General features: G+C 45.3%; 1 protein-coding gene across 1 annotated transcript in view; it reads left to right on the top strand.

Annotated features, from left to right (window-relative positions):
• The window catches only part of LOC148035247 (serine/threonine-protein phosphatase PP-X isozyme 2), a 49,918-nt gene extending 23,870 nt beyond the window's left edge, over positions 1 to 26,048 (top strand). Inside the window, exon 8 of the mRNA XM_087680212.1 lies at positions 25,286 to 26,048. Within this exon, the coding sequence (XP_087536338.1) occupies positions 25,286 to 25,336 (51 nt within the window). The 3' untranslated portion in view covers positions 25,337 to 26,048. The remainder of the gene's footprint in view (positions 1 to 25,285) is intronic.
• Positions 26,049 to 26,997: the final 949 nt, after the last annotated feature.

Below are 26,997 nucleotides of genomic sequence, written 5' to 3'. Positions count from 1 at the left end.
AAAATGATTTGGTGACATACAATCAACAGCTGTAGACAGTAGATGGCTGGGGGAAGCTCTGACCGCGATGTCCTCCGCGAATGGGGTGTGGGCAGCAAATATACGATTTGTGAAATTTGCAAAAATGAGATTAAGGCAGAGTGGTGGGCTGCATGCCTATTTATAGAAAGTTTGAGGCATCCAAAGTAGGTTTTTACATATGGAACACAATAACTCTCTAGGATTGTGTTTCATTTTAAAATAAGAAGGTTTCTTCGTTGGTTAAGCATGTTTTGGAGTTGTTTATGTCAGAGTGCAGCGGTGCGGAAGCGTAGGATTGAGAGAGAGAGAACGCAGAGAGAAAAGGGAGAGAAAGAGACAGTGTACAATGAAGATCTGCTGTATTAAGAATGCTGAATACAAAGATATACACGGGCGCAGTGCGCTGGACTGCGTGTCTCCACCTCGACGATGCGACCTGCTGTCCACCTCGAAGTCTGCTGCAGTCTGCACTGTCTGCTGTCTGAAATCTGTGAACAGAGACAGAAATCTGCACGGCACCGGTCTGTAATCTGCGACAGAGAATAGTGGCCAGACTGCTGAAAACGTCAGCAATAAATAGGCGAAAAATCACCTAGAACGGGGCTCAAAAATGGGGCGCAGCCTGATAAAAATGGCTGCAGGCAGTCGGACTGCCACGTGGCAGTCCGACTGCACAGTCCGACTGTGCAGCTGGTCCGACTGCTGGACCAGCTGTGCTGCTGCCTAAAAAACAGGCTATGAACTCTAACACCCCCTCTCAGAGCCTGGACAGGGCAGAAGCCTGAGGGATCTGGAATGTTGCCGAAGTAGAGCCTGAGGAAGCGCCTTCGTAAACAAATCCGCAAGATTATCCTCCGTCTTGCAATACTCCACAGTGATGGTCTCATCCAGAAGCTTTTCTCGGATGAAGTGGTACTGGATCTCAATGTGCTTCGTCCGGGCATGAAAAACAGGATTCCTTGCCAAGGCAATGCAACTCTCATTGTCACATCGCAGCAATGTAGGACGAGTCTGGGGGCACCCAAGCTCCTCCAACAATCTCCGAAGCCACACAACCTCGCATGTGGTGGAAGATGCGGCCCGATATTCCGCCTCAGTAGACGAAAGGGCTACCGTGGGCTGCTTCTTGCTACTCCATGAAATAACACCTGCACCCAAAGTAAAGCAGTAACCTGTTGTAGACCGCCTGTGGTCCACGTCACCGGCCCAATCCGAGTCGCTCCAACCTGCAAGTACAAGATCTGACCCATCTGTCCCTGCGGGGTAATGAATTCCCAAATCAGACGTCCCCCTCAGATACCGAAGTATCCTCTGAGCAGCCTGCCAATGCACCGTCTTAGGTTCACTCATGAACCCTGCCAAGAGCCCAACAGCAAAACATAGATCAACCCTGGTGTTGAGAAGCCAAATCAAAGACCCTATCAACTGTCGATAGCGGGAAGCATCCGCCAAAGGAGAAGCTGAGTGGGAAGTGGCCTTCCAGTTCGGATCCATAGGAGTAGAGAGGGCCCGACAATCTTCCATCTCAAAAGACACCAAGAGCTCCTGTACATATCTCTATTGGGAGAGAAAGATCCCCCTCTGAGACTGAAAAATCTCATGTCCTAAAAAGAAATGGAGTAGCCCCAAATCCGTCATCTCGAACGTCCGATGTAAAGCTGACTTTGTCTCCTGGACCTGCTGTGCATCATCACCTGTGACAATCAAATCATCAAGATATAATACAAACAGCACACAACCTTCCCCGGAAGTGTGAACATACAGCTGCGGATCGGCCTTGGACCGCCGATATCCCAACTGAGTCTGGAGGAACGAATCAATCTTCTCGTTCCAAGCTCGCGGGGCCTGCTTGAGACCATACAGGGCCTTCTTCAACCTGTAGACTTTCCCATCTGAAGAACCAAAGCCAGGAGGCTGCTCAACGTAGATCTCCTCCTTCAAATCACCATTCAGGAAGGCCGACTTCACATCCAGCTGATAAACAGGCCATCTCCTATGGCCAGCCAAAGCAAGAACAGCTCTAATGGTTGCCATACGAGCTGTAGGGGCAAAGGTGTCATGACAGTCAATCCCTGGGCGCTGGGCAAAACCCTTAGCAACAAGGCGAGCCTTGTGCTTATCCAAAGTACCATCACTGAGATATTTGGTCTTGAAGACCCACTTGACTCCAATCACCTTCTTCTTCGGGGGGCGTGGCACAAGTGACCAAGTGCCATTCCTCTCAATAGCCTCCAACTCAGCTTCCATAGCTTTCTTTCATGGGGCGGACTGTAAAGCCTCCTTCACGGAGGTGGGCTCTTGATCCTGCATAACTCGGGACATCAAACAATAATTGGAGCAAACAAGCGCCGAAGAATGCGCCTGGTGCCTCCGTGACCGCCGCGGACCATCCTGCGGTCCCCACTCCTCAGGAACCCCCTGGATCCCTGAATCACGGAGTGTGTCACGGGCCCAGCGAGGAGGAGGCCGAACCTCCCCTCGTCGTTCTCCATCAGTAGAAGACTCTGGAATGTCCACCGGTGGTAACTCCTCAGAAGGATCCGGTGGAACAGTAGACTCTGTGTCAGAAACAGAATCATAATCAAACGGCACAGGCTCCAGTGGAACTGTAGAAGGAGCCAAACTCTCCCCGGGATCTCCAAGAACGGGATGCTCCTCACCCGTTGAAGAAGCCGGAACCTCCACAAACCGCACATCACGGCTAGTATATACATCCCGCTTGACGGGATCATACAGTCGGTAGCCTTGGGACTGGGAGCTGTAGCCAATAAATACCTGTTTTCGGGAAGCCGCTTCAAATTTGTCACGGTGAGCCTTGGGAATGTGAACATAGGCATCACACCCAAAGATCCGAAAGTAAGAAACATCTGGCTTCGTCCCAAAATAAGCCTCAAATGGAGTCATCCCTTCCACGGCCGAAGTAGGGGATCGATTAAGGATGTGGACTGCAGTAGCCACAGCCTCGGCCCACAGAACCTGGGGGGTCTGTCGGTGCTCCATCATGGTGCGCGCCATCTCGATCACACTGTGGTTCTTCCGTTCGAGAATACAATTTTCTTGTGGAGTATTCGTATTGGCAAACTCCTGGTGAATTCCTCTATCTGCACAAAACCGAGCAAATTCATTAGACACAAATTCACCTCCCTTGTCGGATCGCAAGGTCTTCAACTTCCGGCCTGATCGGTTCTCCTCAAAGAGAAGCCAATCCTTGAAGTGCGAGAGAGCTTCTGACTTTAGTGCCAAAAAGTAGGCCCAAGTCATCCTGCTATAGTCATCCACGATCAGCATGAAGTACAAGCTCCCACGCAGGGACTCATTCCTCATAGGGCCACATAGATCCGTAGATACTAACTCCATCGGTGAAGTAGACCGCCGCGAAGCGGTGTGGGGAATGGCATCGCTATGCTGCTTCCCCCGTATGCAGGAGACACATGGCTGCTGGCTCACCACTATATCCGGCAACCCTCGAACAAGCTGTCCATGTGACGCCTTCCGAAGATAGTCATAGTTCAGGTGACCAAACCGAGCATGCCATAATTCAGACTGTGACTCTGAGGTAAGAAGAAGAGAAGAGAGGGCAGTGGAAGACTTCAGTTTGTAAATGCCGTTCTCCTCATATCCAGATGATAGAACCTTCCTCGATTCACGATCAAGGACTCGCACTGTAGAACTGTCAAACTCCACCAGAAGACCAAGGGAGCAAATCTTATGGACTGAAAGGAGATGGTACCCCAATCCTGGTACATGCAAAACCTCTGAGGTATGGGTGCCACCTCGTCCATCCGGAATAAGCTGCATCTTACCCCGACCTGCAATAGAAACTGAAGAGCTGTCTCCAATGAGAACCTGCCCACGCGAAGGTCGCAGCTGGGCAACACCATCCGATGAAGGAGTCATGTGCCGTGAGGCACCACTATCAATAATCCACTCTCGAGATTGGGAAGCCGCCATCGCAGCATCAGAAGCATTCGGTGAAGCGTCCTCAATGACAACTAGATGTAGAAATGCAGCTGATGAGGGTGCAGCCACCGCTCCAGAATCCTTGGTTTCCTTCTTCTTGGTGTCCTTCGAGTCTTTGTCAGGGCAATCCTTCTTCCAATGGCCAGTCTTTCCACAAATATGGCATGTGGAGTCTTTGTCCTTGTCCTTCTCCTTGTCCTTCTTGGACTTGTTATCCCCCTTCTTCTTCTTTTGGTCCTTCCCCTTCTTCTGAGAGGCTTGACCTGTCAACGCCTCCGTCTTGGAAGCATTCTGTCCCTTTAACTGTTCCTCTTGGTCCAAGACCATAGGAACCAACTCCTCCCACCGAAGAGTAGACTCTCGCCCTGAAGCAATAAGGGCAGAGTAAAATGTACCGAATCGTGGCGGCAACTGGGACAAGAGTGTAATCGCCATGTCTTCGGAGGAGATCGGCTTCCCCGCATTCTGAACCTGCATCTGTAGCTGCCTTAGCTTGTTAATGTGTTCCCTTAGCGAAGAAGACTTATTGACGGACAAGGTCCGCATCTGTACCTCCAAAGAAACCCTCTTCATCAGGGTCATCCGATTGTACATTTGATCAAGCTCCAGCCATATCTCACGAGCCACCGTCAAGTGCTCGATGTGAGCGATCACGGCTGTAGTGCATGATAGAAAGAGAAAGGATCGAATCCTGGCATTCAGTTTGTCCCAATGAGACTGGGCCCTGGCCAACTCCGCACGAGCATCGGAAGAGAGTTTGGACTCATCTCTTACCGAAGGCCGGTCAATATCTTCCTGGACCAACTCCGCCAAATCATAGGACTCAAGGATGGCCAACATCATAACGCGCCAAATGCGGTAGTTGTCGCCGTCGAGCTTCTGATCTGTAGGAAGAGCCGGTAAGACAGGCACCTTCCGGTCCATAATCGCCTGGAACTCCAAGTCCATCTTTGTAGACATCTTCACCTGCAATGCCTTCTCAAACGCAAAAGTAGCCCCCTCTGACTGGGTAAACTCAGCCTGCTAAGGCTCTTCCGCGTCCCGAAGCTTCTTCACCCGCCGGAGGCGATGAAAAAAGCAAAACCTGCACTTTTAGGTTGAAAACTCAAACTTTCTCCGCGTCAAACAGCAGTAAACAGCAGCAAATCCACCACCTGTTCTCCTTTCCTGTGCGCCCACACTCGTTTCAGCCTTGTTCCAAGGCGCAGCCCTCCTGTCTGCCCTTAAACGCAAAAAACGCAAATTTGTGTCGCGATGGAAACTCCTCTTCAGGTTGATTCTGCGCTCAGTCAGCCCTCAAACACTGCTCTGATACCATGTCAGAGTGCAGCGGTGCAGAAGCGTAGGACTGAGAGAGAGAGAACGCAGAGAGAAAAGGGAGAGAAAGAGACAGTGTACAATGAAGATCTGCTGTATTAAGAATGCTGAATACAAAGATATACACGGGCACAGTGCGCTGGACTGCGTGTCTCCACCTCGACGATGCGACCTGCTGTCCACCTCGAAGTCTGCTGCAGTCTGCACTGTCTGCTGTCTGAAATCTGTGAACAGAGACAGAAATTTGCACGGCACCGGTCTGTAATCTGCGACAGAGAATAGTGGCCAGACTGCTGAAAACGTCAGCAATAAATAGGCGAAAAATCACCTAGAACGGGGCTCAAAAATGGGGCGCAGCCTGATAAAAATGGCTGCAGGCAGTCGGACTGCCACGTGGCAGTCCGACTGCACAGTCCGACTGTGCAGCTGGTCCGACTGCTGGACCAGCTGTGCTGCTGCCTAAAAAACAGGCTATGAACTCTAACAGTTTAAGTCAGGCTAATGCATTTTTGGCTTAACACGAGCGAGGTAATGGGTTTGTGGGAGGGGGGCTTGGTGGGTTGACCATTGATGTCTTTATAGATGGGTTAGGAGTCGGTAGTAGACCCGGTGAGGATGACACTATCTCATGCAATGTGGGTTGAGTAATCGGCTTGAAGGCTTGTGCATTGGGTTGTAGGATATCCCTCTCATTAAAAACTACATCTCTTCGGGGAATGACTTTGTTTGTCATGGGATCAAAGAAGCGGTATGCTTTGGCCTTGGAGGAGTAATTTACGAAGATCAATAGATCAACTTGAGGCTTGACCTTTTCTATTTTATCATTATGAGTGTATGTAAACACGACTCCCAAAGACTCTCTAAGGTGAGAAATGAGAGGCCAAGTGCTAAATAATGCCTTGAAGGGGGTCTTCTGAGAGATTGTCCACAGACATCGGTTGAGGATGTACATTGAAGGGTTAGCAACCTTAGTTCATAGGAGCTTAGGAAGCTCAACTATGAATAATAGTGTGTGTCATGTTTATCACTGTTTGAATTCTATACTCTATGAATCCATTCTAAGAGGGGGAGTCGGTATAAGTAAGTTGGCAAGAGATACAATGCTTGCGTAAGAACTCAGAGAACTCATGGGAGATAAACTCACCATCATTGTTATTCCTCATAGTACCTATATCTTGATTTTGCTCTAAACGTATCAATGTGGAGAAATATGTGAAGGTATTTGATTTGTGCTTTAAGAAGTATACCCACATGTATCTTGAAAAGCCATCTACTAAAAAAAAAAAACAATATGCCATAAATGATGGTAGTGGATGTTGGCCCACAAAGGTCAATGTGATTCAACCTAAGAGGCCTCTTAGCTCTATGAGTGGTTTGTTGTGAGGAAATGGAGAGTGGTTCTGTTTTCCAAGTTGGCAAACTTTATAGGAATACTTGGATAGTTTCAGGCATGGAAGACCGATCGTTCATCATTTGATGGTATGAGTACTTGTAAAGAGAGTTATATCTAAGATGTTCTAAGTGATAATACTAGAGATGCTCTTCATTTGTCAATTCCCAAGCAAAAGCGAGGGAATAAAACTAATGAAATTGATGGATAGTTTCAAGTGTGAAAGGCCATTCATCATCTAACGATATAAATACTCGTAAAGAGAGTCATATCCAATGTGTTCTGAGTGATAATGCCAGAGACGCTTTTCATTCGTGGTTCCCAAGCAAAAGCTAGGGCATGAAATTGATGGAACTTAAGAGTTCTGGGTGGTCGGTTGGAAGAAGAAATGGGTCATTATATAGAGGCCTCTAGGTTGTATCTCACTGTGAGCAATCACTAAACTAGGCTGAGCATTAAGTATCTTCATTGTGGTTTCAGTAAAAAAAGACTACATATCCCAATTAGTTAAGTTGTTGAACGAATAAAGATTCGTCCCAAGTTGGGAAATATAATAGATATTCCCCAATATAGTGAGATAGGGCTGGTGTTAGTATCAAATTTAAAGGGGTTATTTCTACATTAGATATTCTTGGTTGTAAGGACATGGGTGAGAAAAATGTCTTGAATGGGGATCATGTGATGTGTGGTTTCACTATCCACAATCCAAGTAGCTAATCTAGCCCATACTTCAAGGCATTAATCCTTTCTGTGTGCGAGTCTGACCCTGATATGCTTGAGTTCGGTCATAGACATCCAATCGGGTCATGTAGATATCTTTTCTTTAATCCATTGCGTAGGTCCATATAAATTGTGACAATTCATGAATAGCTAGCTCTAATGTACTTTTCTTTATATGTAGTAAGTGCAAAGAAAACAAATTCAATAAACAATTAAATGTACAAAATAATAAAAATAATACAAATTCTTTTTCTATTGTGTTATGATAATTCTCAGACTTTTATTAAGCTATTCTCAGTTGAAAAGCTTATTCATATGATTGAAAAATGTGTGGATAATCCTTCATAAAAATTTCATCTATTCACAACACATATGTTGTGGATAAATTTTTGAATTTTAGCAAGAATTTTGGTTTCACAAGGAAACTTCTTGTGGTTCTCCTTGTGAAACAAAGAAGTAAACAATAGCTAAAATTTGTGGATTATTCGACTTATACATACTCAAATTTTTTGCTTCTTTGACTTTTTGGATATCTTCAATAATGGGTTCCTTGTGTTTTGGTATTGTATAAGGTTTTAACAGACTTATATGGAAAACATTGTATATCTTTCAATTAGTAGTAAGTTGAAGTCGATAAGAAACTATATTTATTTTGTCGATTACTTTGAAGGGTCCAAAATATCTACTGAAGAGCTTTGGAAAATATGAAATTTGACTAGAACCTTGTTTTACCATACTTTTATCAAAATTTAGTACATATTGATTTAAAAAAAAAAAGCCTTCTTTGTTTATTTGCTTGTTTCTTCTATCACTCTTGGGTAGCTTTAATGATGGTTTTAACTTGATCCTTATCAACAATAAAAATCTTATTTTTAGTTCGAATGATTGGATAAAGAATTGACTTTATTTTATATTATCTCATTTTGAAGCTTTCCTTATGGATGAGTGCATTGTCTTGTTTTAAGTAAACTTCGATAATGGAAGGTATTTCTTTCGTTAGGACTTATGTTCACTAACATAAGCTTTCAATATATCCGAAAGAGTGAGATTTATTACTTGTTTGGCTATTAGTTTGAGGATGAAAAGATGAAAAGAACTTTAAAGTGGTTTTCAAGTTCTCAAATAAAGCATACAAAATGTTACTTGTGTATTTGAAATCTTTGTTTGAGATATTTTTGAAAAGCATACCATGTAATTTGAAACTATGTTGAATAAAAAGTTTTGTAACTTTTGAGGATTTTAATATTTTATGACATAAAATAAATTGCGATTGCTTGTTGAATCTATCAATTATGACCCAAATCATATAATAACCTTGAGGTGTTCTTAGAATAGCTAAGATAAAATCCATTGTGATAGAACCCCATGGAGCATCAAACACTAGAAAATATTGCAATAATCTTGCAGTCTTTTTCTTGTTATACTTGGATTTTCGATATGCTAAATAAACCTCAGTAAAGTTATTTATATCTCTTTGTAATGTTGGCTAATAAAAGAAACGTTGAATTGCACTTAAAGTGGTTGCCCTTCCTCTTATGTCTTATACACAGGAGGCTCATGACTTTCTTTAAACACTTTTTGTCGAATAGAAAGAGTAATATGAATGTGATTATTTATGAGGAGGTTGTCGAGCTAAAACTTCTAGAGAGTTTTTGTGTTTCACATGCAAAACTCTAATTTGGAAGGATCCTTTTGTATCTATAAATAGATAGGTTGCTCATCATTCAGCTTCATCCTTGTCTTCTAGGTTTCAATTATTAATTCTTCTCCAATAGCTGTGTAACTCCTAGCGACTGCTACTACGTGGTCTACAACTGTTGCTTAGTCTCCCATTGCTATTGATGATCAGTTGTCATCATCTTTAGGCAGTTACATTGCTGTATTTACCAGTTGCAGTCCTAGAGATTGTTGTGTTTTGGTTTTCAGTCTATTGCCTGTCCATTTTCACATTGACCTAATTTGCATTTGTATCTATAGTAGGTCGTTTTTGTGTTTTCAAAACTTTACTTTATTGACCTTTGATTCGATTGGTAGTTACTGTCAGAGATCATAGCCTGTTTTCAGGCAGGCAGCAGCAGGCAGCAGCTGCACAGTCCAGCTGCACAGTCGGACTGTGCAGTCGGACTGCCACGTGGCAGTCCGACTGCCTGCAGCTGATTTTTATCAGGCTGCGCCCTATTTTGGCGCCCCATCCTAGGCAGATTTTCGCCTATTTATTGCTGACGTTTTCAGCAGTCTGGTATTCATTCTCTGTCGCAGATTACAGACCGGTGCCGTGCAGATCTCTGTCTCTGTTCGCAGATTTCTGACAGCAGACAGTGCAGACTGCAGCAGACTTCGAGGTGGACAGCAGGTCGCATCGTCGAGGTGGAGACACGCAGTCCAGCGCACTGCGCCCGTGTATATCTTTGTATTCAGCATTCTTTATACAGCAGATCTTCAGTGTACACTGTCTCTTTCTCTCCCTTCTCTCTCTGCGTTCTCTCTCTCTCAGTCCTACGCTTCCGCATCGCTGCACTCTGACATGGTATCAGAGCAGTGTTTGAGGGCTGACTGAGCGCAGAATCAACCTGAAGAGGAGTTTCCATCGCGACACAAATTTGCGTTTTTTGCGTTTAAGGGCAGACAGGAGGGCTGCGCCTTGGAACAAGGCTGAAACGAGTGTGGGCGCACAGGAAAGGAGTACAGGTGGTGGATTTGCTGCTGTTTACTGCTGTTTGTCGCGGAGAAAGTTTGAGTTTTCAACCTAAAAGTGCAGGTTTTGCTTTTTCATCGCCTCCGGCGGGTGAAGGAGCTTCGGGACACTGAAGAGCCTTAGCAGGCTGAGTCTACTCAGTTAGAGGGGGCTGCTTTTGCGTTTGAGAAGGCATTGCAGGTGAAGATGTCTACAGAGATGGACTTGGAGTTCCAGGCGATTATGGACCGGAAAGTGCCTGTCCTACCGGCTCTTCCTACAGATCAGAAGCTCGACGGCGACAACTACCGCATTTGGCGCGTTATGATGTTGGCCATTCTGGAGTCCTATGATTTGGCGGAGTTGGTACAGGAAGATATTGACCGGCCCTCGGTAAGAGATGAGTCCAAACTCTCTTCCGATGCTCGTGCGGAGTTGGCCAGGGCCCAGTCTCATTGGGACAAACTGAATGCCAGGATTCGATCCTTTCTCTTTCTATCATGCACTACAGCTGTGATCGCTCACATCGAGCACTTGACGGTGGCTCGTGAGATATGGCTGGAGCTTGATCAAATGTACAATCGGATGACCCTGATGAAGAGGGTTTCTTTGGAGGTACAGATGCGGACCTTGTCCGTCAATAAGTCTTCTTCGCTAAGGGAACACATTAACAAGCTAAGGCAGCTACAGATGCAGGTTCAGAATGCGGGGAAGCCGATCTCCTCCGAAGACATGGCGATTACACTCTTGTCCCAGTTGCCGCCACGATTCGGTACATTTTACTCTGCCCTTATTGCTTCAGGGCGAGAGTCTACTCTTCGGTGGGAGGAGTTGGTTCCTATGGTCTTGGACCAAGAGGAACAGTTAAAGGGACAGAATGCTTCCAAGACGGAGGCGTTGACAGGTCAAGCCTCTCAGAAGAAGGGGAAGGACCAAAATAAGAAGAAGGGGGATAACAAGTCCAAGAAGGACAAGGAGAAGGACAAGGACAAAGACTCCACATGCCATATTTGTGGAAAGACTGGCCATTGGAAGAAGGATTGCCCTGACAAAGACTCGAAGGACACCAAGAAGAAGGAAACCAAGGATTCTGGAGCGGTGGCTGCACCCTCATCAGCTGCATTTCTACATCTAGTTGTCATTGAGGACGCTTCACCGAATGCTTCTGATGCTGCGATGGCGGCTTCCCAATCTCGAGAGTGGATTATTGATAGTGGTGCCTCACGGCACATGACTCCTTCATCGGATGGTGTTGCCCAGCTGCGACCTTCGCGTGGGCAGGTTCTCATTGGAGACAGCTCTTCAGTTTCTATTGCAGGTCGGGGTAAGATGCAGCTTATTCCGGATGGACGAGGTGGCACCCATACCTCAGAGGTTTTGCATGTACCAGGATTGGGGTACCATCTCCTTTCAGTCCATAAGATTTGCTCCCTTGGTCTTCTGGTGGAGTTTGACAGTTCTACAGTGCGAGTCCTTGATCGTGAATCGAGGAAGGTTCTATCATCTGGATATGAGGAGAACGGCATTTACAAACTGAAGTCTTCCACTGCCCTCTCTACTCTTCTTCTTACCTCACAGTCACAGTCTGAATTATGGCATGCTAGGTTTGGTCACCTAAACTATGACTATCTTCGGAAGGTGTCACGGGGACAGCTTGTTCGAGGGTTGCCGGATATAGTGGTGAGCCAACAGCCATGTGTCTCCTGCATACGGGGGAAGCAGCATAGAGATGCCATTCCCCATACCGCTTCGCGGCGGTCTACTTCACCGATGGAGTTAGTATCTACGGATCTATGTGGCCCTATGAGGAATGAGTCCCTGCGTGGGAGCTCGTACTTCATGCTGATCGTGGATGACTATAGCAGGATGATATGGGCCTACTTTTTGGCACTAAAATCAGAAGCTTTCTCGCACTTCAAGGATTGGCTTCTCTTTGAGGAGAACCGATCAGGCCGGACGTTGAAGACCTTGCGATCCGACAAGGGAGGTGAATTTGTCTCTAATGAATTTGCTCGGTTTTGTGCAGATAGAGGAATTCACCAGGAGTTTGCCAATACGAATACTCCACAAGAAAATGGTATTCTCGAACGGAAGAACCGCAGTGTGATCGAGATGGCGCGCACCATGATGGAGCACCGACAGACCCCTCAGGTTCTGTGGGCCGAGGCTGTGGCTACTGCAGTCCACATCCTTAACCGATCTCCTACCTTGGCCGTGGAAGGGATGACTCCATTTGAGGCGTATTTTGGATCGAAGCCAGATGTTTCTTACTTTCGGGTCTTTGGGTGTGATGCCTATGTTCACATTCCCAAAGCTCACCGTGACAAATTCGAAGCGGCTTCCCGCAAACAGGTATTTGTTGGCTACAGCTCCCAGTCCCAAGGCTACCGACTCTATGATTCCGTCAAGCGGGATGTATATACTAGCCGTGATGTGCGGTTTGTGGAGGTTCCGGCTTCTTCAACGGGTGAGGAGCATCCCGTTCTTGGAGATCCAGGGGAGAGTTTGGCTCCTTCTACAGTTCCACTGGAGCCTGTGCCGTTTGATTATGATTCTGTTTCTGACACAGAGTCTACTGTTCCACCGGATCCTTCTGAGGAGTTACCACTGGTGGACATTCCAGAGTCTTCTACTGATGGAGAACGACGAGGGGAGGTTCGGCCTCCTCCTCGCTGGGCCCGTGACACACTCCGTGATTCAGGGATCGAGGGGGTTCCTGAGGAGTGGGGACCGCAGGATGGTCCGCGGCGGTCACGGAGGCACCAGGCGCATTCTTCGGAGCTTGTGTGCTTCAATTATTGTTTGATGTCCCGCGTTATGCAGGATCGAGAGCCCACCTCCGTGAAGGAGACTTTACAGTCCGCCCCATGGAAGAAAGCTATGGAAGCTGAGTTGGAGGCTATTGAGAGGAATGGCACTTGGTCACTTGTGCCACGCCCCCCGAAGAAGAAGGTGATTGGAGTCAAGTGGGTCTTCAAGACCAAATATCTCAGTGATGGTACTTTGGATAAGCACAAGGCTCGCCTTGTTGCTAAGGGTTTTGCCCAGCGCCCAGGTATTGACTGTCATGACACCTTTGCCCCTACAGCTCGTATGGCAACCATTAGAGCTGTTCTTGCTTTGGCTGGCCATAGGAGATGGCCTGTTTATCAGCTGGATGTGAAGTCGGCCTTCCTGAATGGTGATTTGAAGGAGGAGATCTACGTTGAGCAGCCTCCTGGCTTTGGTTCTTCAGATGGGAAAGTCTACAGGTTGAAGAAGGCCCTGTATGGTCTCAAGCAGGCCCCGCGAGCTTGGAACGAGAAGATTGATTCGTTTCTTCAGACTCAGTTGGGATATCGGCGGTCCAAGGCCGATCCGCAGCTGTATGTTCACACTTCCGAGGATGGTTGTGTGCTGTTTGTATTATATGTTGATGATTTGATTGTCACAGGTGATGATGCACAGCAGGTCCAGGAGACAAAGTCAGCTTTACATCGGACGTTCGAGATGACGGATTTGGGGCTACTCCATTTCTTTTTAGGACATGAGATTTTTCAGTCTCAGAGGGGGATCTTTCTCTCCCAACAGAGATATGTTCAGGAGCTCTTGGTGTCTTTTGAGATGGAAGATTGTCGGGCCCTCTCTACTCCTATGGATCCGAACTGGAAGGCCACTTCCCACTCAGCTTCTCCTTTGGCGGATGCTTCCCGCTATCGACAGTTGATAGGGTCTTTGATTTGGCTTCTCAACACCAGGGTTGATCTATGTTTTGCTGTTGGGCTCTTGGCAGGGTTCATGAGTGAACCTAAGATGGTGCATTGGCAGGCTGCTCAGAGGATACTTCGGTATCTGAGGGGGACGTCTGATTTGGGGATTCATTACCCCGCAGGGACAGATGGGTCAGATCTTGTACTTGCAGGTTGGAGCGACTCGGATTGGGCCGGTGACGTGGACCACAGGCGGTCTACAACAGGTTACTGCTTTACTTTGGGTGCAGGTGTTATTTCATGGAGTAGCAAGAAGCAGCCCACGGTAGCCCTTTCGTCTACTGAGGCGGAGTATCGGGCCGCGTCTTCCACCACATGCGAGGTTGTGTGGCTTCGGAGACTGTTGGAGGAGCTTGGGTGCCCCCAGACTCGTCCTACATTGCTGCGATGTGACAATGAGAGTTGCATTGCCTTGGCGAGGAATCCTGTTTTTCATGCCCGGACGAAGCACATTGAGATCCAGTACCACTTCATCCGAGAAAAGCTTTTGGATGAGACCATCACTGTGGAGTATTGCAAGACGGAGGATAATCTTGCGGATTTGTTTACGAAGGCGCTTCCTCAGGCTCTGCTTCGGCAACATTCCAGATCCCTCAGGCTTCTGCCCTGTCCAGGCTCTGAGAGGGGGTGTCAGAGATCATAGCCTGTTTTCAGGCAGGCAGCAGCAGGCAGCAGCTGCACAGTCCAGCTGCACAGTCGGACTGTGCAGTCGGACTGCCACGTGGCAGTCCGACTGCCTGCAGCTGATTTTTATCAGGCTGCGCCCTATTTTGGCGCCCCATCCTAGGCAGATTTTCGCCTATTTATTGCTGACGTTTTCAGCAGTCTGGTATTCATTCTCTGTCGCAGATTACAGACCGGTGCCGTGCAGATCTCTGTCTCTGTTCGCAGATTTCTGACAGCAGACAGTGCAGACTGCAGCAGACTTCGAGGTGGACAGCAGGTCGCATCGTCGAGGTGGAGACACGCAGTCCAGCGCACTGCGCCCGTGTATATCTTTGTATTCAGCATTCTTTATACAGCAGATCTTCAGTGTACACTGTCTCTTTCTCTCCCTTCTCTCTCTGCGTTCTCTCTCTCTCAGTCCTACGCTTCCGCATCGCTGCACTCTGACAGTTACAACACTTGGGATATGTCTTTAGTAGATGATACACATCAACACCTTCCTTAGTTCACTCCCATGAGAGTCATCGATTGTTAGATAGCTCTATCCTTGAGCATCTTGTATATTCTTTCATTCATCTATAACATTCATTCATTTATTTCAGAGCTCTCTCTCTTCTTTATTTGTGCTTGTGTTTTTTGTGTTTTGCATTTAGGATTTGCGTTTATTGAATTATTGATTGAGTTATTATGTTTTAATTATGTTTGTACATTTTGAAAATTTCTCTGTGCAAACCCTAGCATATTTTTATAATGGTAACTATCTTTGATGGAATAAGTTAGATGAGAATTTATTTATTGTAAATTTGCCAAAATTACTCAAAATCAACATCTTGATCATAAATATTCTTAATCACTTGGAAATTTTCATGATGAGCCATTGTAATAGTCACAATGCGAGGCACTCTAGAAAGTGTATCAAGTACATTACATTTTTCCGTAGTATATATAATTTGAAAATGAAATATAGATAATTTTTTTTTTCATCCTAAATGTTTTTCTTACACAAATGCTTTTTGAGTCTTGAAATACTTCAAGCTCTGATGATCATTTTTTAATAAGAAATTAATTTTTAAAAAGATAATGCTTTTATATTTTCGAAGCACGAATCATAGCTAAGAGCTCATTTTCATAAATGTGATATTTTTTCACCACATCATTTAGATGGTGGCTTTCAAAGGCTATAGAAGGGTCTTTTTGATTTAACTTTGCACCAATGCAATTATTACAAGCATTTGATTCACCACAAATGGTTTTATCAAAATTGGAGTGATAAGAATAAGTTCAAAAGTAAGGGCTGTTTTTAGCTTTATGAAGATTGTCTTCTCTTTCTCTCTCCATTGGAAAGAGCTCTTTTTTTGTAAGGTCTTGAATAAGAGAAGTCATATGTGCAAAATGCTTGATAAAGCGGCAGTAATAGAAGTATAAGCCAAGTTAAGATCGCATCTCATATATATCATGAAGCTCAGATTACTTTTAAATTATCTTGATCTTTTTAAGCTCCATTTGAATCCTTTTACGAGAGATGATATACCCAACAGAATTTATTTATGCATGTAAATTTATTCTTATTATTTATCAATAGTTTATTTTGTCGAAGCAATTGTAGAACAATTTGACAATGCTTTTTTTAATTTTTGCTAAAAACAAGAATATCATTAAAGAAAGTATCAAGATATTGTCAATGATCTATAAAAATACACTTCATCATTCAGTTGAAGATGGTTGGTACATTAGTTAATCCAAAAGGAACCATCAAGTACTCATAAATACGAAATGAAGTGTGGAAAGTCGTTTTGTGTACATCTTGTGGTATCACCTTGATTTGGTGATAACCACTCTTTAGATCAATGTGTTTGAAAACCTTGGAGTCTCGTAGATGATTCAAAATATTGTCAAACGTGGGAATAGAAAATCAAATTTTCACAATGATTTTGTTGAGCGCTCAATACTCAATGCACATCCTAAATATGCTATCCTTTTGTACAAGAAGAAATAGCGAAAAAAATGGTGAGCTACTTGGCTTGATTAGCCCATGATTGAGTAGGACTTCAACTTGCTTTTTGATTTCTTCTTATTGAGGTAGGCTCACATGGTACGGTGTTATATTAGGAGGAGAACTGCTCGGAATAATATTAATATGGTGGTTTTCTAGTATTTTTTGGGAGAAGTTGATAAGGAAGATCTTTTAAAAATAATATTTATACTTTCCCTTGAGTTTTAAGTTGCTCTTGGTTCTCATCATTCATGTTATCTTTCATATCATGGTTATAAAGTAAACAAGATTGAGCACAATTCTTAATTGCTCTAGAGACTTGTATATGGCTTACCATAAGATGGTGTCTCTAGATACTTCAACATAGATCTCATACTTCTTGCCTTTGTTAATGAGCTGTATCTTCTTCATTTGAGAGAAGATAGCTGAGTTTACTCTGTGATTCCAAGGTATATCAAGAATCACATCACAACCATCAAGATTTGCAATATAGAAGATATATTCATTGTTGTAGCCTTGGATTTGAAATTTGAGCTTGTCAATGTAGGGTATTACGGTCTTCGTTGTGTCACCTTCATTGGCATTTAGAGCCTGACAAACTTTAGTTGTAGTTTCCATCTCTTCATTCTTTAACGCAAGCTATTTAGTCAACTCCAAGGAAATGAAGTTTTCATTCGCTCCAATAGTGCTTGCTTACCTTGCAACTTCCCTAACCTTTTAATAGTTTGCGCATCCAATAACAACATTGATTGTCATTGGCGACTTGGACTTGTTATGAAAAGCTTTTGCTTTGTCCTTTGTTTGGACATTGCTTTGCTATGTGGCATGTTTGTCTACATTTAAAACACTTCCCTTCTTTCATGAGGAGTTGCTTTTCTTCTTTAGAAAGTTGTTTGGCTTGTGGGTATAGATTGGAGTGGAATTGGAGGAGCATTTGGAGGTGCGTCGGGCTTTATCTTCTTTTGATTTGATGGATGCTTTTGCTGTTGTTTTTGTCCTCCTCCTCATGATCAGTCTCTTCTTATCATTCTTTTGAAATGATTTGTTGCCATTATACTCTATTTTCCATGTCTTAGCATGGTCAATGAGATCCTTACAACTTAAACAATGATAATGATTAAGAGCAGTACGAAGTTTAAAATGTAAATCTCATTGGAACTTCCTAAGCTTTTTAGAGTTGCTGATTTTCTCGAAATGTTGGACCTTCAAAAGTAGCTCCCAAAACCTCTTTGTGTAGTCATCAAGCGATTCATCTTTTCTTGCTAGAGCCAATCCCATTGCATTTTTATATCTCCTTTGAAATGATTAGGAAGGAATTGGCCTTGTATCATGTGAACAATGTACGACTATGACTGAAACATAGAGAACTCAAGCACTAACATAGAAATGCAAAATGCAAGAAAGAAGAACTGAGCGCATTTGAGTTTTGGGGCTGTTTAATGAGATTGTGAAGGTCTGATGTGTAATGCACCTTTTTAAGCTTAATATGGTCACCATGTTAGAGATCACAGCCTGTCCAGGTGCAGCTTGTGCAGTCGGACTGCCACGTGGCAGTCTGACCTGTTCAGACAGTCGGATGCAGCCGACAAGCTCTTTCTGGCGCCCTGTTTTTCTGGCTATAAATAGCCGAGGTTTTCAGCAGTCTCCTACACTTCTTTGCTCGCAGATTACAGACCGGTGGCACGCGCAGATTCCGTGTTCGCAGATTTCAGACAGGAGATAGTGCAGACTGCAGCGGACTTCGAGGTGAACAGCAGGTTGCATCGTCGAGGTGGAGACACGCAGTCCAGCGCACTGCGCCCGTCTATATATCCGCAGATCTTTGTATTCAGCACACTTTATACAGTAGATCTTCATCTTCCACTGTCTCTTTCTCTCTCTTCTCTCTCTGCGTTCTCTCTCTCTCGGTCCTACTCTTCCGCACCGCTGCACTCTGACATGGTATCAGAGCAGTGTTAAAGGGCTGACTGAGCGCAGAACCAACCTGAAGAGGAGTTTCTATTGCGACACAAATTTGCGTTTTCAGCGTTTGAGGGCAGGCAGGAGGGCTACGCCTCGGAACAAGGCTGAAGCGAGCGTGGGCGCGCAGGAAAGGAGTCCAGGTGGTGGATTTGCTGCTGTTTGACGCGGAGGAAGTTTGAGTTTTCAGCTTTCAAGTGCAGGTTTTGCTTTTTCATCGCCTCCGGCGGGTGAAGAAGTTTCAGGACGCGGAAGAGCCTTAGCAGGCTGAGTTTTCACAGTCAGAGGGGGCTGCTTTTGCGTTTGTGAAGGCATTACAGGTGAAGATGTCTACAGAGATTGACTTGGAGTTCTAGACGATTATGGACCGGAAGGTGCTTGTCTTACCGGCTCTTCCCGCAGATCAGAAGCTCGATGGTGATAACTACCGCATTTGGCGCGTCATGATGTTGGCCATCCTTGAGTCCTATGATTTGGCGGAGCTTGTACAGGAGGAGATCGACTGGCTCTCGGTAAGAGATGAGTCCAAACTCTCTTCCGATGCTCGTGCGGAGTTGGCCAAGGCTCAGTCTCACTGGGACAAACTGAATGCCAGGATTCGTTCCTTTTTTTTTTCTATCTTGTATTACAGCTGTGATAGCTCACATCGAGCACTTGACGGTGGCTCGGGAGATATGGTTGGAGCTCGATCAGATATACAACCGGATGACCCTTATGAAGCGGGTTTCTTTGGAGGTTCAGATGCAGACCTTGTCCGTAAACAAGTCTTCTTCGCTGCGGGAGCACATCAACAAGCTAAGACAGCTTCAGATGCAGGTTTAGAATGCGTAGAAGCCGATTTTCTCCAAAGACATGGCGATCACACTCTTGTCCCAGTTGCCGCCACGATTCGGTACATTCTACTCTGCCCTTATTGCTTCGGGGCGAGAGTCTACTCTTCGTTGGAAAGAGTTGGTTCCTATGGTCTTGGACCAAGAGGAACAGCTAAAGGGACAGAATTTTTCCAAGTCGGAGGCGTTGACAGGTCAAGCCTCTCAGAAGAAGGGGAAGGACCAAAAGAAGAAGAAGGGGAAGGACCAAAAGAAGAAGAAGGGGGATAACAAGTCAAAGAAGGACAAGGACAAGGACAATGACAAAGAATCCACATGTCATATTTGTGGAAAGACTGGCCATTGGAAGAAGGATTGCCCTGACAAAGACAAGGACACCAACAAGGACACAAAGGATTCTGGAGCGGTGGTTGCACCCTCATCAGCTGCATTTCTTCATCTAGCTGTCATTGAGGACTCTTCACCGAATGCTTGTGATGTTGCGATGACGGCTCCCCAGGCTCGAGAGTGGATCGTTGATAGTGGTGTCTCCCGGCACATGACTCCTTCATCAGATGGTGTTGTCTAGTTGCGACCCTCGCGTGGGCAGATTCTCATTGGAGATAGCTCTTTTGTGTCTATTGCAGGATGGGGTAAGATGCAGCTTATTCCAGATGGACGTGGTAGTACCCATACCTCAGAGGTCTTGCATGTACCAGGATTAGGGTATCATCTCCTGTCAGTTCATAAGATTTGCTCCCTTGGACTTTTGGTGGAGTTTGACAGTAATTCGGTGCAAGTCCTTGATCGTGGATCAAGGAAGGTTCTATCATCCGGATATGAGGAGAACGCCATCTATAAATTGAAGTCTTCCACCGCCCTCTCTACTCTTTTTCTTACCTCTCAGACACAGTCAGAGTTATGGCATGCTCGGTTTGGTCATCTCAACTATGATTATCTTCGGAGAGCGTCACGTGGACAGCTTGTTCGAGGGTTGCCGGATATAGTGGTGAGCTAGCAGCCATGTGTCTCCTGCATTCGTGGGAAGCAGCATAGGGATGCCATTCCCCACACAGCTTCGCGGTGGTCTACTTCACCGATGGAGCTTGTATCTATGGATCTATGTGGCCCTATGAGGAACGAGTCCTTGCGTGGGAGCTCGTACTTCATGTTGATCGTAGATGACTATAGCAGGATGACATGGGCCTATTTCTTAGCATTGAAGTCAGAAGCTTTCTCCCACTTCAAGGATTGGCTTCTCTTTGAGGAGAACCGATCAGGGCGGAAGTTGAAGACCCTGCGATCTGACAAGGGCGGTGAATTTGTTTCTAATGAGTTTGCTCGGTTTTGTGCTGATAAAGGTATTCACCAGGAGTTTGCTAATACCAACACTCCTCAAGAAAATGGCATTCTTGAACGGAAAAACCGCAGTGTGATCGAGATGGCGCACACCATGATGGAGCATCGACAGACCCCTTAGGTTCTGTGGGCCGAGGCTGTGGCTACTGCAGTCCACATTCTTAATCGATCCCCTACTTCGGCCGTTGATGGGATAACCCCTTTTGAGGCTTACTTTGGGACTAAGCCTGATGTTTCTTACTTTAGGGTCTTTGGGTGTGATGCCTATGTTCACATTCCCAAGGCTCACCGTGATAAATTTGAAGCAGCTTTTCGAAGACAGGTATTTGTTGGCTACAGCTCCCAGTTCCAAGGCTATCGATTGTATGATCCCGTCAAGCGGGATGTGTACACTAGTCGCGATGTGCGGTTTGTGGAGGTTCTGGCCATACCAACGGGTGAGGAGCATCCCGTTCTTGGAGATCCAGGGGAGAGTTGGGCTCCTGCTACAGTTCCATTGGAGCCCGTGCCTTTTAATTATGATTCTGTTTCTGACACAGAGTCTACTGTTCCACCGGTCACCCCTGAGGAGTTACCACCAGTGGATATTCCAGAGTCTTCAGCTAATGGAGAGCGACGAGGGGAGGTTCGGCCTCCTCCTCGATTGGCCCGTGACACACTCCGTGATTCAGGGATCGAGGGGGTTCCTGAGGAGCGGGGACCGCAGGATGGTCCGCGGCGGTCACGGCGGCACCAGGCACATTCTACGGAGCTTGTTTGCTCTAACTATTGTTTGATGACCCGTGTTATGCAGGATCGAGAGCCCACCTCCGCGAAGGAGGCTTTACAGTCCGCACCATGGAAGAAAGCTATGGAAGCCGAGTTGGAGGCTATTGAGAGGAATGGCACTTGGTCACTCGTGCCCCGCCCCCCGAATAAGAAGGTGATTGGCGTCAAGTGGGTCTTCAAGACCAAATACCTTAGCGATGGTACTTTGGATAAGCACAAGGCTCGCCTTGTTGCTAAAGGTTTTGCACAGCGCCCAGGGATTGATTGTCATGATACTTTTGCCACCACAGCTCGTATGGTGACCATTAGAGCTGTTCTTGCCTTGGCTGGCCTGTTTACCAGTTGGATGTGAAGTCGACCTTCCTCAATGGTGATTTGAAGGAGGAGATCTATGTTGAGCAGCCTCCTGGCTTTGGATCTTCAGATGGGAAAGTCTACAGGTTGAAGAAGGCACTGTATGGCCTCAAGCAGGCTCCGCGTGCATGGAACGAGAAGATTGATTCATTTCTTTAGTCTCAGTTGGGATATCGGCGTTCTAAGGCCGATCCGCAGCTTTATGTTCACACTTCCGAGGATGGTTGTGTGGTTTTTGTGTTGTATGTTGATGATTTGATTGTCACAGGTGATCATGCACAGCAGGTCCAAGAGACGAAGTCAGCTTTACATCGGACGTTCGAGATGACGGACTTGGGTCTACTCCATTTCTTTTTGGGCCATGAGATTTATCAGTCTCAGAGGGGGATCTTCATCTCTCAGCAGAGATATGTTCAGGAGCTCTTGGTGTCTTTTGCGATGGAGGATTGTCGGACCCTTTCTACTCCTATGGATCCGAACTGGAAGGCCACTTCCCATTCAGCTTCTCCTCTGGCGGATGCTTCCCGCTATTGTCAGTTGATTGGATCCCTGATTTGGCTTCTCAACACTCGTGTTGATCTTTGTTTTGCTGTTGGGCTCTTGGCAGGGTTTATGAGTGAATCTAAGACGGTGCATTGGCAGGCTGCTCAGACGATACTTCGGTATTTGTGGGGGACGTCTGATTTAGGGATTCATTATCCCGCAGGGACAGATGGTTCAGATCTTGTACTTGCAGGTTGGAGCGACTCGGATTGGGCCGGTGATGTGGACCACAGGCGGTCTACTACAGGTTACTGTTTTACCTTGGGTGCAGGTGTTATCTCATGGAGTAGCAAGAAGCTGCCCACGGTAGCCCTTTCGTCTACTGAGGTGGAGTATCGGGCCGCGTCTTCCACCACATGTGAGGCTGTGTGGCTTCGGAGATTATTGGAGGAGCTTGGGTGCCCCCAAACTCGTCCTACTTTGCTGCAATGTGACAGTGAGAGTTGCATTGCCTTGGCACGGAACCCTGTTTTTCATGCCCGGACGAAGCACATAGAGATCCAGTACCACTTCATCAGAGAAAAGCTTCTGGATGAGACCATCACTGTGGAGTACTGCAAGACAGAGGACAATCTTGCAGATTTGTTTACGAAGGCACTTCCCCAAGCTCTACTTCGGCGGCATTCCAGATCCCTCAGGCTTCTGCCCCGCCCAAGCTCTGAGAGGGGGTGTTAGAGATCACAGCCTGTCCAGGTGCAGCTTGTGCAGTCAGACTGCACAGTCGGACTGCCACGTGGCAGTCCAACCTGTTCAGACAGTCGGTAGCCGACAGGCTCTTTCTGACGCCCTGTTTTTCTGGCTATAAATAGCTGAGTTTTCAGCAGTCTCCTACACTTCTCTGCTCGCAGATTACAGACCCGTGGCACGCGCATATTCCGTCTTTGTTCGCAGATTTCAGACAGGAGACAGTGCAGACTGCAGCGGACTTCGAGGTGAACAGCAGGTTGCATCGTTGAGGTGGAGACACGCAGTCCAGCGCACTGCGCCCGTGTATATATCTGCATATCTTTGTATTCAGCACACTTTACACAGCAGATCTTCATCTTCCACTGTCTCTTTCTCTCTCCTCTCTCTGCGTTCTCTCTCTCTCAGTCCTACGCTTCTGCACCGCTGCACTCTGACACACCATTCTTAGAATCTTGGGCTGTAGGTTGACACGTCCGCACACAATGGTTGAGAGGTGAGTTTGATGTCCATTCTCTTTATGTTCTTTGCTGTGAGTACACCCATGGTTGTCTCATGTGTAGGTTATGGGTTGTTTCAAATGTGGTTAATGTGACTATACAGTGTCCAAGATTTCCATGAACACTCCCAATTGCACTCCTTGCTGTCTACCCAGGCCACTTGCAAATCATGTTGCTCATGTTAGCAACATGGTCTTTCCAATTAAGCTCAACCTCTTTTGATTCAATTTTTTGATCACCCATGGAGTAATCCATTGTAGTTGGTGTTTGCCCTTCCTTTCTTTCCATATTTTGTTCTTCAATGTTTTCTTTCTTTTTAAATTTGCACGACACATAGGAATTAAAAGAAGAAGCTAACTGTACTCACAGGCTACTACCAAATGCACAAATTAACACTTCCCAGTTTGTTTGTTGCTGCTGATAATATTTCAGCATGTTGTTAGGCTCTTCACCTGGTTGAATTGACTCAAACTGATCTCACGAACTTTAATTCAACAGAGGTTCATTGCTGAATCAGCTTGTTGCTGCTGCTCTTTTGGAGAGGAGCCAGGGTTGTTTCTTATTGCTGAAATGCTTTACTTTGCTGTTTACTGGTGTCCAGGGGTCACACGTAACAATTTACTACATTGAATGCAGATACAACATCAAAGTTAAAGTCATAGCAGCTTGTAGGAGTCGTAATTGCAGTTGTAAGCACCACAGAAATTTGCACGTGTCAAAGTTGATCAGTGCGGTGCACATTTTAGAATTAAATGCAGTCATGACTGCTTTTCCCTGTTAACAGTGCGCACTGCGGCCTAGTCTTATCATAGCCTTGTCCATTGTTTGTTCTGAAGCAAGATGAGCTGGTGCTTGTGACTTATCAAGAAAGATGACTCTACCCCCGTCTTTCTAGTGCCACGAGTCTCATTTTTTTGGGATGTGGTTATCCAATTCCTGATGTAGGACACTTGGTGAGGACATGCATATTAGTCTGGAGACATGCTTTGTGCTTGCAGAGATACTCTCCAAGTTCATCAGCATACAGATGCAACAGCTATGTGCAAAGATGGTGGTTTGTGCTGGCCAGGACCAGGTGAGACTATATGAAGCTTATGGTCTCTGGGCTGCATGATTGTGCCAAATGGCAGTTGTATGGGTTCGGGACTTGGTCATACAGGGGCCCCAACAGTCGCCCAGTTACAACATGAATTTGTTGAACCATTGACCTCTGTTTGCATTTGGCTGGCCTGACTGCAGATATCCATTGTAGCATTCATGTCTTGTTGTTTTTGTGTCTCAGCATTGTCGATAGTTTCATTTGTGGTTGTTAATTCTCGTTTCTTACATGTTGCAGCTTTGTTTCTGTCCTCTTCTGCTACTGCAAGAAAGTTTTGTGTGAGTGAATGGCAAAGTTATTCATACAACCAAATGAAGTAGCAGCACTAGTATCTCTATGGCCATTGTTTGTATTGTTCACAGAGTACTGGATACATTTTCATGTAAAGATGTGCGCGTGCACTCTGCATACCTTCTGATTAGTGCAGTTAGCCGTAGGCTCTTAGCTCATCCCTTCGGTTTTATGGTGTCCAATAGTCTTTCCCCTGCCTTCCTGTTTTAATAGAAAGCAAATGCTGTTGTCGTAGTACACAGATGGATGTGAAAAATTAATGTCTAGACATCATCTGCAAGCATTAAGGTGACAATGGCTGTGCTATCAAAGTTTCCATTGCATTGAACCCCGTTTACTTAACTGCCCAGCATACACATGAGATAAATGGTATTTGTTTAGTCAGTTATGTTTTCCCTGTGCCCTGATAATTAATATATTCTTTTGCAGGAAGCAAGAGGTGTTCCATCCAAGAAGCCTGCTCCAGATTACTTTTTGTGATACTGTTGATTGTGTAATGAGCTCTTGCACTTGTCCGCTATGTGAGATTAAGAGGGATAGGCATACTTTAACAGGCTCAACTGATGTGTCGAGCCAATCCTATCTGTAACCTTCAGAAAGCACATCAAAGCAAGCATATTTTAGAGGCCTTTTGTGCTAGATGCCTGGAGTGAAATGATCAGAAGCTTTGGCAGTGATAATGTGCTTTGTGGCCACGGCTCTGGAGTAGCATATCTGGCAGTGTTATCGTCTCATGACAGGCTGTTCGATGAAGTAGGGGTCCCAAGTACAGCGAGTGCTGAGTTTTTGCAAACATTACATGCAATTGTAATTTTTAAGGTTTGTAGCAGAGCATCATAGGCGGTGTTGTTCCCAGAGGATGTGGATGAGAATGCGCTTCGTCGACCCCCGGAAAGGTTCAGACGTGTTGGGTGCTCTCTCTCTCACACACACACACACACACGATGTGAATTCGAGAGCATGGCTTGCTCGTTATCCCTTGCGATGTGTCTGCTTCTAAACGAGTGCGAGTGCACATGCCAATGGCAGTCGTTCGCTTTTACAGAAGTGCATAATACCAAATGTTTTCACACTTGTGCTTAGTGAGGTCAAGAAGAAACAAGTAGATGGGAAATAATTTACAAGGGATAATCAAACTAGAAACGACCCTCGTTGCCACTTTTTTTGGAAAATTGAAAAATTCAAGTTATAATTATGACCATCTCCAATTTTTTTAAAAATAAATAAATCAGATTGAATCCTTTACACAAAATACTCCTATGCACGCACTAACCATTCTCATGACGGCAATTTCAATTTAATTGAACTTGTCTGATTTTCGACACGTTTTCATGCACATTTGAAAATCCAAATATGATTTCGGCACGTTTTCATACACATTTCAAAATCCAAATTGAAATCAAACTTGTCTAATTTTCGATAGCTGTAGATGAATATGCGTTTGGTGCATTTTCATGCACATTTGAAAATCCACATTTTTGTAGGTAGTGACTTGGATTGTAAAATTATTTCTAGTTAGTTGCTACTTGTATGGAAAATTACAAGACTAGTAGCCACTTGTATGGCAAATTGTAGGGCTAGTGTGTCATTATGCGACACAATGTGGCCTATTTGTGGTATTGGTTGGACATTTGTGATGCTCGTTGATGAGATGATTGTTTACACCAATCTTAGCTTTTTTTTTTTTTCATGAGGACATCAAAACATGTGTTGGTTGGCATCGCGAATGTGGACATCTTTTGTCACCACATCAAAATAAGAATAAGAACAGGAGTGTGGAGGTATTGCTGTTATGGAAACAAAGCTAGTTGTAGACTCTTTGTTGATTGTATTATTGATACAAAGAGGCTTGTCTCAGTTTTCTCACTCTCCCTCCAGAGGATCAAGACAGGCCTTCTTGGTATTTTGGGTATTGTAACACACTCCATTCATTCTAACTAGTGTCCAAACATGAATTTGACTTGTACTCTATTGTAAAGCTTCATGCTATATTATTTTTCATGTTCATTAGAAAGTAGCCTAATGTAACTCTCTTTCAAAAATGAGTAATGTAGGCCATTAAGACTATCTAGGTGGGTAAAGTAAATTTATGCAAGTTGCACCAGAGAAAGATATGGTAATGTTTAGAAGTGATTGAGTTT

The sequence above is a fragment of the Lygodium microphyllum genome, chromosome 6 (assembly GCF_053477565.2).
Source record: "Lygodium microphyllum isolate KBCC chromosome 6, Lygodium_microphyllum_v1.1.10, whole genome shotgun sequence".
NCBI classification, from domain to species: Eukaryota; Viridiplantae; Streptophyta; class Polypodiopsida; order Schizaeales; family Lygodiaceae; genus Lygodium; species Lygodium microphyllum.
This window is presented reverse-complemented; position numbering and strand designations above follow the sequence as displayed.